This window comes from Giraffa tippelskirchi, chromosome 11, assembly GCF_054371585.1.
Source record: "Giraffa tippelskirchi isolate mGirTip1 chromosome 11, T2T-mGirTip1v1.2.pri, whole genome shotgun sequence".
In the NCBI taxonomy this organism is placed as follows: Eukaryota; Metazoa; Chordata; class Mammalia; order Artiodactyla; family Giraffidae; genus Giraffa; species Giraffa tippelskirchi.
Genome location: NC_137285.1, coordinates 54818660 through 54832555, shown reverse-complemented (window position 1 = coordinate 54832555; position 13896 = coordinate 54818660). Strand labels below are relative to the sequence as shown.

Sequence of the window (13896 nt, the reverse complement as noted above, 5' to 3'; positions counted from 1 at the left end):
TTATAAAATGTGTAAGTTGGGAGTGGTGCACAACTCTGATTTCAGAGTCTTAAACTGAAGACAATTAGAAGGAACACTAAATTAATACCCCTTTCTCCTTGCCCCATACCAGCAATTATATTAAATATTCTTCCTAAAAAAATTTTTTTATAGGGGAGAACAAGGCTTTTAACTAAAACAAAAACAAACAACACTTTTTCGTTCAGATAAGACAAGAGCCCTTGGTTAATACTGACAAAAACGAAGCATTATCGTCAAGTAGCTGATACAGAATAAAATGAATATTCTTAGAACCAGGAACAAAAGTACTGAGGACTGCAAAACAGATGCCATTGTTATAAATGCAGTTAGCAGTCCTGTGGAAGAGAAAGCACCCCGCCCCCCAGTAAAACCGAATACAGTGTTTTGACAGTTATTTCTCTCTCTTACCGATTTTACCGTAAAAAATGAGAAAAAGTGCTTAGGTAGTTTATGGGATGTGGGAATTGACTTTAGCCCACGATGCACGAACCACTGAAGGGGAAATAAAGGTACTTTAAGTAAAGACACAGAACCTGATCTCTAGGGGTTTAAGATATAATAACGGGGAAATCGGAGAAATCACTTAGCGTCATAAAAACTCTCGCGAAATGCAAAACGCGTTCAACTGGGAGATTATTTGAGATCACCATGGTGACAGCAGAGTACAAGCTGCTGTGAGAAAAGCCCAGTGACATCTGGCCATCATTTCTATAAAGACTGGGAGTGAACAAGGAGGATCCGACTTCGTGGCGGTAAGATGCCGTGACTCATTCCACAATTCCCAAACCGCGAAGAAAAGGCTTCCACCTGTGCCAGAAGAGCTGGGGCAGTAGGGGACGCTCTAAGTTATAAAGGCGGCTTTCATAAAGATGCAGTGCTAGGGGAGGCGCGCGGTCAACCCGGGGAGTGGAGGCGGCGGGGACTGGACCACCGACAGAATGGTACCTATATCCATTTCCGTGTCCTCTGGAGGGGGTGGCGGGCCACAGCGGCCAAGAGCCGGGTCAGCCGGAGGGAAAGCGCGAGGCGTCCCCAGCGCTCGGCAGCACCCGCTCTCCGGCGGTTCCAGCTGTCTCGTCCAAGCCGGCTGCCACGCGCTGCTGCCGCCGCCACCTGAGGCCTAACCAAAGGCTCTCGGAGAATGTCCCCACGGTGTTTAGACCGTGGCAGACTGCAGCTAATGGCCAACCCCTCCTAGGCTATTCACGTACCTGGAGAAACAGATTCCCCTTGCGGAGGGGAACGCAGAGATCAAATCAGCGCTTGCTTTTCACTTCTCAGCCACACAGCGTGTTCCTGCGGCCACCGGCCAAAATGGCGGTGCCCAGCCGCCGCCTCACGCATGCCACAAGGACGTAATGCGCGTGCGCGCAGCGGAGCTGTAGAAAGAGGTAGGCAGAGGCGGGTGGGACTGACGTCATTGTACTGCGACCCGAGTGACGTCTCTGGGGAAGCTAGGCGGGCCTGGGAAGCCGAGTGGGAGTGGCGCGGAGCTGCGGCGGTACCAGAAAAACTGAGTGGCGGCAAGCAGAGTCCGCAAGCTGTAAGTGCGTGGGCTTTCCCCGACGGGGAGAATGGTTCTAGCTTAAGTGAACACCTTCTCTTCTCCATTGTCAGTCTTCTTTTACGCCATTTCCTCAAGGCCCGTGGGTCAGAAATGGATCCTTAGAGGTTGCCCATTCTAGTACTTCTGGCAGAGGTGTCAAGCAGAACCGACAGAGTCTGGACCAGACACTGCTCGCGGTGGCATTCTCTCCTTGTCTTTAGCTCCTGAATGGAATGGCCAGGAACCCATTCTTCGAGCTCCGTGTTTTTTCCACTTAGTGGCGTCCAGTACCAAGTTCGGCAATTGAATTCTGCTCCAAAATAGAGATAGGCCCTTTGGGGGGGACAGTTTGACATTTTTGGAATTTTGAAGATGTGACCGCAGGTTTAATTGTCTCATCTTAGATCTTAACCTGCAGGCGGCAATACTTTAGTTTATTATTGAAGCTATTCATTCACCCATGTACTCATTCAGAAAACTGCTAATGGATCATTTAAGCCTCATTCCTTTCCAGTTTGTAGTTCAGTGTCTGGTATTATTTAAAGAGTATCGAGTGTGAAGAGTTAGGGAACAACTGAGATCTGACAGGAGGTAGATATCAAGGAGACAGCATACAAACCTTCTGGGCCAGGTTCATAATAGCATGTATGTATAACGATGTTTAGTAGTTGTAACTTTGCATTACTGAAGCAGTTTTACATGTTCACTATCCAAGAGGTGTTTTTTTTTTTTTCACATTTGGACACACTTACCAAGATTAACTAACAGAAGATGTGAAAGATGAAGTAAACTTGTGGTTTAGAATAGGCCAGTTACTCACTTCTAGACATTAAAGGCATTCTTCTGACTTTATGTTCTACAGTAAGAGTACATGTAATTGGAATTTTTGACAATTAATGAAGAGATGTGATTTTTCTCTGCATCACTTAATGGATTATTTAAGATGTAGACCCATATTTACATATTCCTGGATTAATTTCAGAAATTAGTTTCAGTCATTTCAGTCTGACTTTTTTAGGGAAAAACTTCATTTGAATTGGAATTTTTGCTCATAGAGGTATAGAACTGCATAGCATTATAGAGTTATACATCAACCCCTTTGGCAGGAAAGGAGAAAGCCCAGACCCCTCAAAAGTCTAGACTAGTTAAAGGCGAGCCTTGAATTGACATCCTGATCTTACGGCCTTTTGACTACTATATTCTGCTGCTTTGCACAACTTGTAAGTCATAATATGTTACACTGTAGAAACAAAGCTGAATTCTCAAGCGTTTTAAATTGCAGTGGTTATGTCAACTGCTCTTGAAAATAGATGGTTACTATCCAGGTTACATTAGTGATACACTGGCTCACTGGCTGTTAAACTTTTACCATTTGTAGAAAGATGCATAGGTCCTGATATAATGTGAATGTTCTTTTTTTCTACATAGAATATTTTTAAAATGACCACACCAAACAAGACACCTCCTGGTGCTGACCCTAAGCAGTTGGAAAGGACTGGAACAGTACGGGAAATTGGATCACAAGCTGTTTGGTCACTCTCATCTTGCAAACCAGGTAAAACAAAACAAAAAGAAACTGTTTGTGTTAACTACTGAAAGTTTCCTTGTACACTGGACTGACTTTAATATTCGTTTTGTTTCGATGTGTGTGTGTGTGTGTGTGTGTGAGTCACTTAGTCGTGTTTGACTCTTTGCGACCCTTAGCTCGCCAGGCTCCTCTGTCTATGGAATTCTCCAGGCAAGAATACTGGAGTGGATTGCTATTCCCTTCTCCAGGGCATCTTCCTAACCCAGGGATTGAACCCAGGTCTCCCACATTAAATGCAGATTCTTTACCATCTCATCCACCAGGGAAGCCCTTTGTTCAGAGGCTTTATCTTAATTTTAAAATAAATCTAATTGGATTTTCATTTGTTATCTATCTCTTTTTAATTGCTTTACTAGTATCCACTTCAGTTTAACTGCACATGTTATAAGGTCTCTTTATCCTCCCCCTCTCTTTGCTATGATTCAGTTATTTGATTAGCATTTTTTTGACTATTTCTCTGGATGCGATAAATGAATGATACATTTTTTGAGTGATTATATATCCCCAAATAACTTTATTTTACTCTTGGTTGGGATAGAATTCTCTTTCTCTCTCTTTTCTTTTCTCCCCAAGGTGATAAAGTACTTTTTTTTTTCTATTTTGAGAAAAATGTCACTTCAGACTTTCACTAGGATGAGGTTGGATTAATTCTCCCCACTTAATGTGTAGTATTCAAGCTAGAACTCACATCACCAGGGACTGAAAATTTCTTTATGGACTTAACACTGCATCCTTTTCCTGGACCTAAAGCAAAATAAATATGTAGTGCTTCACAAATTTGCATGTCATCCTTATACAGGGGCCATGCTAATCTTCTGGCTATCATTCCAATTTTAGTATATGTGCTTCCAAAGCAAGCACTGGGATAGAATTCTTGAGTGGCAGTCCTTTTCTCAAAAAGTTGTGCATGCTAGTTTACCATTTCCTTTTTTATCATGTTGCAGATAAGAAGGTGTATATCTGTCTGTCTTACTTGCTAAGTAACTTGTTCTTTCTTTCTGGAAGCACTTTTGCCTTTTCTATTGATTCGTAGAGTTCAAGACTTTTGCCCGGATGTGCCAGGACACGTGTATCTTTTCTCATCCATATAGCCTGTAATATGATAGACATTTTCAATCTGTAGACTCAAGCTCAGAGAAAGTTTTTTAGCGTAAGGAATTTAAATGATAATGTTATTGATTCAGTAGTCATTTTTCTCTCAGAAAGCGCTACTGTTTACACATTAAGACTCCTGAAACCATCTTCCCAACCCATCCTCTTCTGTTTCCCCTTAAGATTCTTTTCTGTCTCTTTTTGTGAGTAATTTGAGGTATAATTTACTTAAGAAAAACTCACCCTTTTTGTATGTATAGTTATATGAATTTTAACAAGCATATCACAAATCAAAGCACCATCACAATTAAATATAGATTATTTTCATCATTTATAGAAATTTCCTCATGTCTCTTTGTAGTCAGTCTTTTGCCCCGTCCCAGACCACTGACAACCTAATCTGTTTTGTGTCTCTTCGGTTTCTACCTTTCTCAGAATGCCATATAAATGTAATCATATTTTATGTAGCTTTTGAGGTCTTACTTCTTTCACTTAGTATAGTACATTTGTGATTGTTCCTGTGGGAGTTGGTTCCTTTTTATTGCTGATTACTATTCCACTGTATGGATGTATGGCAATGGCATCCCACTCCAGTACTCTTGCCTGGAAAATCCCATGGACGGAGGAGCCTGGTAGGCTGCAGCCCATGGGGTCGCTAAGAGTCAGATATGACTGAGCAACTTCACTTTCACTTTTCCCTTTCATGCACTGGAGAAGGAAATGGCAACCCACTCCAGTATTCTTGCCTGGAGAATCCCAGGGACGGCGGAGCCTGGTGGGCTGCCGTCTAAGAGGTCGCACAGAGTCAGACACGACTGAAGTGACTTAGCAGTATGGATGTATCACAGTTTGTTACCTATTCACCAGTTAATGGACCTTTAGGTTTGTGGTAGTCAGCTTCCCAAATGGTGCCAGTGATTCCTGTTTCCTGGTTTTCATGTCCTTCTGATGACCTCTCCCACACTGTGTCAGGGTTAGTCTCTGGGACCAGGAGAATGTGGCAGATATGATGGTATACGATTTCTGAGACTAGATCATAAAAGACATCATGGCTCTGCCATGCTCTTGTTTGGATCACACAGTCTAGGGGAAACTAGCTCCCATTTTGTGAGGAAACAAGGGGACCTGTGGAGAGGTTGATGTGGCGAGAAACATGGCCTTCTGACAATAGCCAGTGGAGAACTGGGGCCTCTTGGCAACAGTCATATGATTAAGCCATGTTAGAATGGATCCTCCAGCCACTGGATAACCAAACTGGTCCCAAATTCCTATCTCATAGAAATTGTGAAGTAATGCATGTTTGGTGTTTCAAGGTGCTGAGTTAACTAAGATAAGGTTGCTTCCAATATTTGGTGATTATGGAGGAAGCTACTATAAGCATTCATGTACAGGTTTTTATGTAGACATACATTTTTATTTTTCTTGAGTAGATACTTAGGAGTAGAATGGCTGGGTTCATTTATTTTTATTTCTTCCTTTCCAGTCTATACCTTTTATTTCCTTCTCTTGTCTTACTGCATTAGCTAAGACTTTCAATATGATGTTACATAGAAGTGGCAAAAAGGGTTGTTGTTTAGTTGCAAGTCGTGTCCAACTCTTTTTTTTTTTTTTCAATCCTATGGACTGTAACCCCCAGGACTTCTTTGTCCATGGGACTTTCCAGGCAAGAATACTGGAGTTGCCAGTTCTTTCTCCAAGGGATCTACCCAACCTGGGGATTGAACCTGTATCTCCTGCATTTAGAGGTGGACCTTTTACCACTGAGTCACCAGGGAAGCCCCATATATGGTGTTAGCTGTTGCTTCTTGTGGATATATAAAGTTGAGGAAGTCCCCCTGATTTCTGTAGGTGTGCTGATAGTTTTGTCTTAAATGAGTGTTGAATTTGTCAAATGCCTTCTCAACATTTATTAGTATGATAATATGGTTTTTCTCGTTTAGCCTGTTGTTTTGATGGATTATATTAATTTTAGAACATTGAACCAACTTTGCATACCTGGAATAAATTCCGATTGATTACGGTGAATAATTTTTTTTATACTTACATTCAATTTGCTAATATTTTCTTGTGAATTTTTGCATCTGTGTTCATGAGAGATAGTCTTTAATTTTCCTTTCTTGTAATGTCTTTGTCTGGTTTTATTATTAGAGTAATGCTACCCTTATGGAACCAATCAGAAAGTATTCCCTCTGCTTCTATTTTCTGAAAGAAATTTTGGACACTTGGTATTATTTCTTCCTGAAATGTTTGACAGAAGTCACCAGTGAAACCATTTAGGCCTAGTGATTTCTTTGGAAGGTTATTAATTTTTGATTCAATTTTTATAATAGATATAGGCTTATTCAGATTATCTGTTCCTCCTTGTGTGAGTTTTGGTGGATTATGTCTTTCAAGGAATTGGTCCATTTTATTTATCAAGTTTGTGGGCTTGGAGCTCCTTAGAATAATCTTTTATTACCCTTTTATCCATTGCCTCAATAGTGATGACCCCTCTTTTGTTTCTTATATTAGTAATTTATGTCTTCTTTCTTTTTTTCTTGGTTAGCCTTGGTTAGAGGTTTATTGATTTTATTGACCTTTTCAAAGAACCAACTTTGCAGTATTGGTGATTTTTCTCTATTAATTTCCTGTTTTTAGTTTCATTGATTTTGATTTCTTTTCTGATTTTTATTATTTCTTTCTCCTGCTTATTTTGAATTTAATTTGCTCCTCTTTTTCTAGTTTTCTAAGGTGAACACTTAAATTATTGACTTTAGAGCTTTCTTCTTTTCTAATATATATATATTTCATGCTATAAATGCAGTAAATTTCAGAAAGCACTGCTTTCTGTTATTGATTTTTAGTTTAATTTTGTTGTGGTCTGGGAGTACAATTTGTATGATTTCTATTTGTTTGAATGTTTTTATGTGTGTTTTATAGCCCAAAATTTGGTCCATTTTGGCTAATGTTACAGATAAACTTGAGAATAACCATGTATTCTGCTGTCATGGGATGAAGCAATCTATAAATATCAAATTAATATAGCTGATTGATGGTCCTGGTTCAATTCAGTCATACGCTTGCTGATTTTCTGCCTGATGGATAAAAGCTTAAGATTCAGAGGCTAAAATTCCTTTAGTGTCCTTGTTTTTGTCTCCCTTATTATCTTTGAATTTCTCTAGAGACTCCTTAAATGGCATCTAAGCTTGCAGTTCTTTGAATTTAACCTACTGATATTATCTTGGAGTCCTGTTGACATGGTGTTAAGTTATGGGGAGAATAGAAGTGTTCTATAATCCTGTGATTAGATCTCAGTCTTTTAGTGGGCCTGTGTCCATGCCTGTGACCTTTGCAAGTGCTTCTCACCTTTTATTATCCCACTCAGGTGAGACAGAGAGGCTAGAGGAGGATGGAGTCGGGGATTTTCCTTTCCCTGTGTCAGTTGTGCTGTGCTGTGCTTAGTTGCTCAGTTGTGTCTGATTTTTTGTGACCCCATGGCTGCAGCTCTCCAGGCTCCTCTGTGCATGGGATTCTCCAGGCAAGAATACTGGAGTAGGTTGCCATGCCCTCCTCCAGGGGATCTTCCCAACCCAGGGATCAGAGCCAGGTCTCCCGCATTGCAGGCGGATTCTTCACTGTCTGCCACCAGGGAAGCCCCCTGTGTCAGGCTCTGGTGAAAAAACAACATCAAGAAAAAATCATATTGGTTAGGCTCTGTCAAAACAGTTTTCCTGTAAGTCGGGCCTTTGTTACGGGAAAGAGAATGCTTTTGGTGTGATTCACAATGATTACCTTCCTCCTCTATCTACAAGCACTGAAGAATTTTCTCTGATCTTTACCATGAATAGAACCTGGTAGGGCTCCTAGAGGTGAAATTCTTGAAAATGTGGAGCCCTCTCTAAGGCTGAGCATCCAGGTGTTTTTACTCTCTCAAGCTAGTCTGTACTCAAGTCTTCAGCAATTAGTCAATTAGTAATTACTCTTAAGTTTTCCCTGTTGTTCAGTTTTCCTGCCAGTTGCTAACTCCAGTGGTAGTTTCTGCTCCTGGTAAGATGTGATTCTCTGTTTTCTGTTTCTTCAGTTTTCTGAGTGGTGGTTTGCCTTGTAACCTCTGTTGGGCCTAAATAATTACTAGTTTTCAGTTCGGTTTAGTTCAGTCACTCAGTCGTGTCTGACTCTTTGTGACCCCATGGACTGCAGCACTCGAGGCCTCCCTGTCCATCACCAACTCCCGGAGCTTACTCAAATTCATGTCCATCGAATCTGATGCCATCCAGCCATCTCATCCTCTGTCTTCCCCCTCGCCTCCTGCCTTCAGTCTTTCCCAGCATCAGGGTCTTTTCCAATGAGTCAGCTCTTCGTATCACGTGGCCAAAGTATTGGAGTTTCAGCTTCAGCATCAATCCTTCCAATGAATATTCAGGACTGATTTCCTTTGGGATTGACTGGTTTGATCTCCTTGCAGTCCAAGGGACTCTCAAGAGTCTTCTCCAACACCACAATTCAAAAGCACCAATTCTTCTGTGCTCAGCTTTCTTTATAGTCCAGCTCTCACATCCATACATGACTACTGGAAAAACCACAGTTTTGACTAGATGGACCTTTGTTGGCAAAGTAATGTCTCTGCTTTTTAATATGCTGTGTAGGTTTGTCATAGCTCTTCTTCCAAGGAGCAAGTGTCTTTTAATTTCATGGCTGCAGTCACCATCTGCAGTGATTTTGGAGCACCCCAAAGTAGTCTCTCACTGTTTCCATTGTTTCCTCATCTATTTGCCATGAAGTGATCCAACCATTTGCCATGATCTTAGCTTTTTGAATGTTGAGTTTTTTTGAATGTTCAGTCAATTCAGCTTTTTTATTTTTGTTGTTGTGAGAGTGAGAGTAACATTGTCCTTGCTCTTTATGAATCAGGCTCTTTTTCCTTTTCCTTTTAAATTCTGTGTATCTTTTTATTTGAAGTGGATTTAATATAGATGTTTTTTTAAAAATCCAGCCTGACATTCTTTGTCTTATAACTGAGAGTGTTTAGATCATTTACATCTAAATATACCTATTGGTGAAATTAGATTTAAAACTACTGTCTTGAAATTGGGGGATTTGTCCATTTTTTCCCCTCCTTTTTAACCTGTTTTTGGATAAATTCAGTATTTTTTGTGATTCTTTTATCTTTTTACTGACTCATAAGTTATACCTCCTTTTTGAAATTTTTTGAGGGACTGCCCTAAGGATTTCACTATATATCTTTGTCACAGTTTACCTTCAAGTAATATACTACTGCTATAGATAAGGCATACAAATCCTTTAACAGTTTACTTCCAATTTCTCTCTCCCATGCTTTATTCTATTTTGACATACATTTTATTTTTTTGCATATTTAAAACCTTCAGGATACATTGATGCTATTTTTGTTTTAAAAGGTCAATTATGTTCTGGAGTGATTTAAAGACAAAACTTTTATGTTTAACTTTTTCAATTTTTGGAACTTTTTATTTCTTTGAATCGATCCAGGTTTCTGTCTGGTACCATATTCTTCGTGCCTGAAGAACTTTCTTTACCGTTTTTGTATTACAGATCTGCTAGCAATGTTTGGTTGAAAATTTTTCATTTTGCTTTTTATTACTGTGGTATATTTTCCTTGCTTGAAATTCTAGGTTAGTATCTAGATTGTCTAGCATCTAGCATTCTAGGTTATCATCTCTATGTCTTAGAGAGGATATTCTGTATCTTCTGGATTACATAGTTTCTGAAGAAAAGTCTGCTCTAGTCAATGTGGCTTTTTTCCCCTGTCTTTTAAGATTTTATCTTTAATATTTAGCAGTAAAGATATGAAGTGTGTGTTTAATCCTGCTTGAGATTCATTGAGATTCTTGGATCTTCTGGTTTGATGTCCTGCATTATTTTGAAAATTCACTGCCATTATTTCTTCTAGTTTTTCTTTTGCCCCATCCACATCTTTCTGGGAATCTAATTATACATATGCTTGTTGTTGTTGTTCAGGTACTCAGTAGTATCCAACTCTTTACAATCCCATGGATTTTTGCAGCTCACCAGGCTTCATTGTCCTTCACTACTTCCCGGAGTTAGCTCAGACTCATGTCCATTGAGTAGATGATGCCATCCAACCATCTCATCTTCTGTCGCCCTCTTCTTCTTCTGCCCTCAAATCTTTCCTGGCATCGGGGTCTTTATCAGTGAGTTGGCTTTTCGCATCAGGTGGCCAAAGTGTTGGAGCTTTAGCTTCACTATCAGTCCTTCCAATAAATACTTGGAGTTGATCTCCTTTACAATTGACTAGTTTGATCTCCTTGCAGTCCAGGGGACTCTCGAGAGTCTTTTCCAACACCACAGTTTGAAAGCATCAACTTTTCAGTGCTCAGCCTTCTTTATGGTCCAACTCTTTCACATCCATACATGACTACTGGAAAAACCATAGCTTTGACTAGATGAACCTTTGTTGACAAAGTAATATCTCTGCTTTTTAATATGCTGTCTAGGTTGGTCATAACTTTTCTTCCAAGGAGCAAGTGTCTTTTAATTTCATGGCTGCAGTCACCGTCCACAGTGGTTTTGGAGCCCAAGAAAATAAAGTCTATCCCTCATTCCATTGTTTCCCCATCTGTTTGCCATGAAGTGATGGGACTGGATGCCATGATCTTAGTTTTTTTGAATGTTGAGTTTTAAAGCAGCAGAGCATTTAATTTTGGTAAACCATTTGGTGTTTGTCCCCTTGCTTTAGGTGCTCTATTTCTTCCCCTTTTTTTCCTCTTAGTGTTTTGCTTTGGGTTTTTTAATTGGTCTAGCTTCAAGTCTGCTACGTCTTTCTTTGGCTTTATTGAAGCTACTAATGATTCTAAGGAATCTTTCATCTCTGCTATGTTTTTTATTTATGGCTTTTTCATTTGACCCTTAAAGGAGTTTTTCCTACGTTGAAATTCCCCGTTTCTTTGTTTCATCTTCCTTTTCCCCTAAATTCTTTAACGTATTAATCATAGCTATTTAAAGTCCCTGTTTGTTAATTTAAACATCTGGTTCATCTCTGAGTCTGTTCCTAGTGATTGCTTTATCTTTTGGTAATATTTGATCTCTTGTTTGTTTGTGTGTCATAAATGTGCTGTGCGAAGTTGTGTCCAACTTCAGTCATGTCTGACTCTTTGTGACCCCATGGACTGTAGCCTGCCAGGCTCCTCTGTCCATGGGATTCTCCAGGCAAAAATACTGGAGTGGGTTGCCTTGCCCTCCTCCAGGGGATCTTCCCGACCCAGGGACCGAACCCTCATCTCTTAAGTGTCCTGCATTGGCAGGCGGGTTCTTTACCACTAGCCCCACCTGAGAAGTCTGTCATAAATGTTTACCGAATGCTAAACTGTGGAAAATTCTGAAAGAGATGGGAGTACCAGACCACCTGACCTGCCTCTTGAGAAATCTCTGTGCAGGTCAGGAAGCAACAGTTAGAACTGACATGGAACAACAGACTGGTTCCAAATAGGAAAAAGAGTACATCAAGGCTGTATATTGTCACCCTGCTTATTTAACTTATATGCAGAGTACATCATGAGAAACGCTGAGCTGGATGAAGCACAAGCTGGAATATTTGCTGGGAGAAATATCAATAACCTCAGATATGCAGATGATACAACCCTTATGGCAGAAAGTAAAGAAGAACTAAAGGGCCTCTTGAGGAAAGCGAAAGAGGAGAATGAAAAAGCTGGCTTAAAACTCAACATTCAGAAAACTAAGATCATGGCATCAGGTCCCATCACTTCATGGCAAATAGATGGGCAAACAGTGGAAACAGTGGCAGAGTTTATTTTTTTGGGCTCCAAAATCACTGCAGATGGTGACTGTAGCCATGAAATTAAAAGACACTTACTCCTTGGAAGGAAAGTTATGACCAACCTAGACAGCATATTAAAAAGCAGAGACATTACTTTGCCAACAAAGGTCCGTCTAGTCAAGGCTATGGTTTTTCCAGTGGTCATGTATGGACATGAGAGTTGGACTGTGAAGAAAGCTGAGCGCCGAAGAATTGATGCTTTTGAACTGTGGTGTTGGAGAAGACTCTTGAGAGTCCCTTGGACTGCAAGGAGATCCAACCAGTCCATCCTAAAGGAGATCAGTCCTGAGTGTTCATTGGAAGGACTGATGTTGAAGCTGAACTCCAATACTTTGGCCACCTGATGTGAAGAGCTGACTCATTGGAAAAGACCCTGATGCTGGGAAAGATTGAAGGCAGGAGGCGAGGGAGAAGACAGAGGATGAGATCGTTGGATGGCATGACAGATTCGATGGACATGAATTTGAGTAAGCTCCGGGAGTTGGTGATAGACAGGGAGGCCTGGAGTGCTGCAGTCCATGGGGTCACAAAGAGTCAGACACAACTGAGCGACTGAATTGAACTGAACTGAAACATAGTAGATATTGAAAAAAATGGTATTTACTCTCTGAAATGACTACCTCTTTTCTACTGTCAGATTTTTATAGTGGAAGTTGAGTAAGGAATTGACCTGGGTTTTAGTTTTTTTTTTTCTTTTTGGTCTGTTTTATTATGGTTACCTTCAGTATCATAGGCTTCAGATTCCTCTAAAGATTCCAGTGTTTGTGGTGGGGGCAGTTGTGCCAGAGGAGTTTTCTTAGTGTTCCTCCTCCATAGTCGTTTTCAGTTCTCTTTCTATCCCTGGGCTTCAAGGGTGTCTCTCTCCATGCTCTTGCCCTGCCTCCAGCGGTAAAGTGTGCTGGTTGTTACTCAGTGCAGAGGATCAGAGGCAGGACTTCTCTGTTTTTCTAGTCCAACTTCAATCCTAGGTAGCTCTTGTGTGCCTGGTCTCCAGGGTGGGCCCTTCTCAGCATTTTGGTCCCTCCTACCCATGATAGTGAAACTCTGGTCTTTGTGGCTCAGCTGGTAAAGAATCCGCCTGCAATGTGGGACACCTGGGTTCGATCCCTGGGTTGGGACGATGCCCTGGAGAAGGGAAAGGCTACCCACTCCAGTGTTCTGGCCTAGAGAATTCCATGGGCTGTATAGTCCATGGGGTCACAAAGAGTCGGACACGACTGAGCGACTTTCACTTCACTTTCACCTGTGATAGCGAAACTCTGATCTTTCCTCGGGGAGAGTTTTCTGTCCTGTCCCAGAGGAAGGGGTGTTTCCTGCTCCTTTTCCAAGTGCAGAGGGTTTTTCCCTTTACTTCTCTCCCAGCAAGTGTGAATCTGTATCTGTGTGCAGGAGTCAGCAGGTTTGACTCTCTTCCCTTAGCAGCTTAAGTTCTTTTTCTGTAGGAGAGAAGGCTTTGAGGGGAGGATGGGTTTTTGCTTTTCCTGCAGTGGCAGTCAGTCCCCTCCTCCATGCTTGTACCACTGACTTTCCAATTTCCTGTTCTCCCCACAAAGTGTCCTCTTATGTGCACAGGGAGGGCTCTTAGAAAAGAATCTAAGAGTCAGTGTGAATTCACCTTGTGTTTGAGACTCCCAGGGCAGGTATTCTTTTATGATAGCCCACACTTAGCCTTTTGCAGTTTGTTAAAGTTCTACCTGATTCCTTTTTATGTGTTTATTGGGTGTCTGTTCCTTTCTCCCATGCTCTACCACTGTTGGGACTGGCTGTCCATCCTTTCTCTCCTAACCTGCAAACTGATCCTTCTTGGGTTTCAGTGTATTTGGTTGCTGCATAGTT

The 13896-nt window shown here is 41.1% G+C and overlaps 2 protein-coding genes and 1 non-coding gene across 20 annotated transcripts in view; 1 reads left to right on the top strand and 2 right to left on the bottom strand.

Annotated features, from left to right (window-relative positions):
• ABCE1 (ATP binding cassette subfamily E member 1) overlaps positions 1-1376 on the bottom strand; it is a 30479-nt gene extending 29103 nt beyond the window's left edge. For 2 of the 4 annotated variants that reach the window (XM_081544201.1, XM_081544203.1), the window contains exon 1: positions 1233-1376. The gene's annotated coding sequence lies outside the window, so the exon portion shown is untranslated. Of the gene's footprint in view, positions 1-966 lie in introns of all 4 variants that reach the window. The other 2 variants (XM_081544202.1, XM_081544204.1) reach the window with 2 other exon arrangements.
• The window catches only part of ANAPC10 (anaphase promoting complex subunit 10), a 78581-nt gene continuing 65334 nt past the window's right edge, over positions 650-13896 (top strand). For 4 of the 15 annotated variants that reach the window (XR_014069393.1, XM_081544206.1, XM_081544212.1 and 1 more), the window contains exons 1-2: positions 1469-1564; positions 2996-3122. Coding sequence is in view for 11 of the 15 variants with exons in the window: in XM_081544206.1 (XP_081400332.1) it covers positions 3008-3122 (115 nt within the window). In the remaining 4 variants the exon portion in view is untranslated. Of the gene's footprint in view, positions 963-1092; positions 1413-1468; positions 1565-2995; positions 3123-13896 lie in introns of those variants that run through there. The other 11 variants (XM_081544207.1, XM_081544211.1, XM_081544215.1 and 8 more) reach the window with 8 other exon arrangements.
• LOC145528016 (U6 spliceosomal RNA) lies at positions 3910-4016 on the bottom strand. Its single transcript, XR_014070096.1, has one exon. It is a non-coding gene; the product is annotated as a U6 spliceosomal RNA (small nuclear RNA).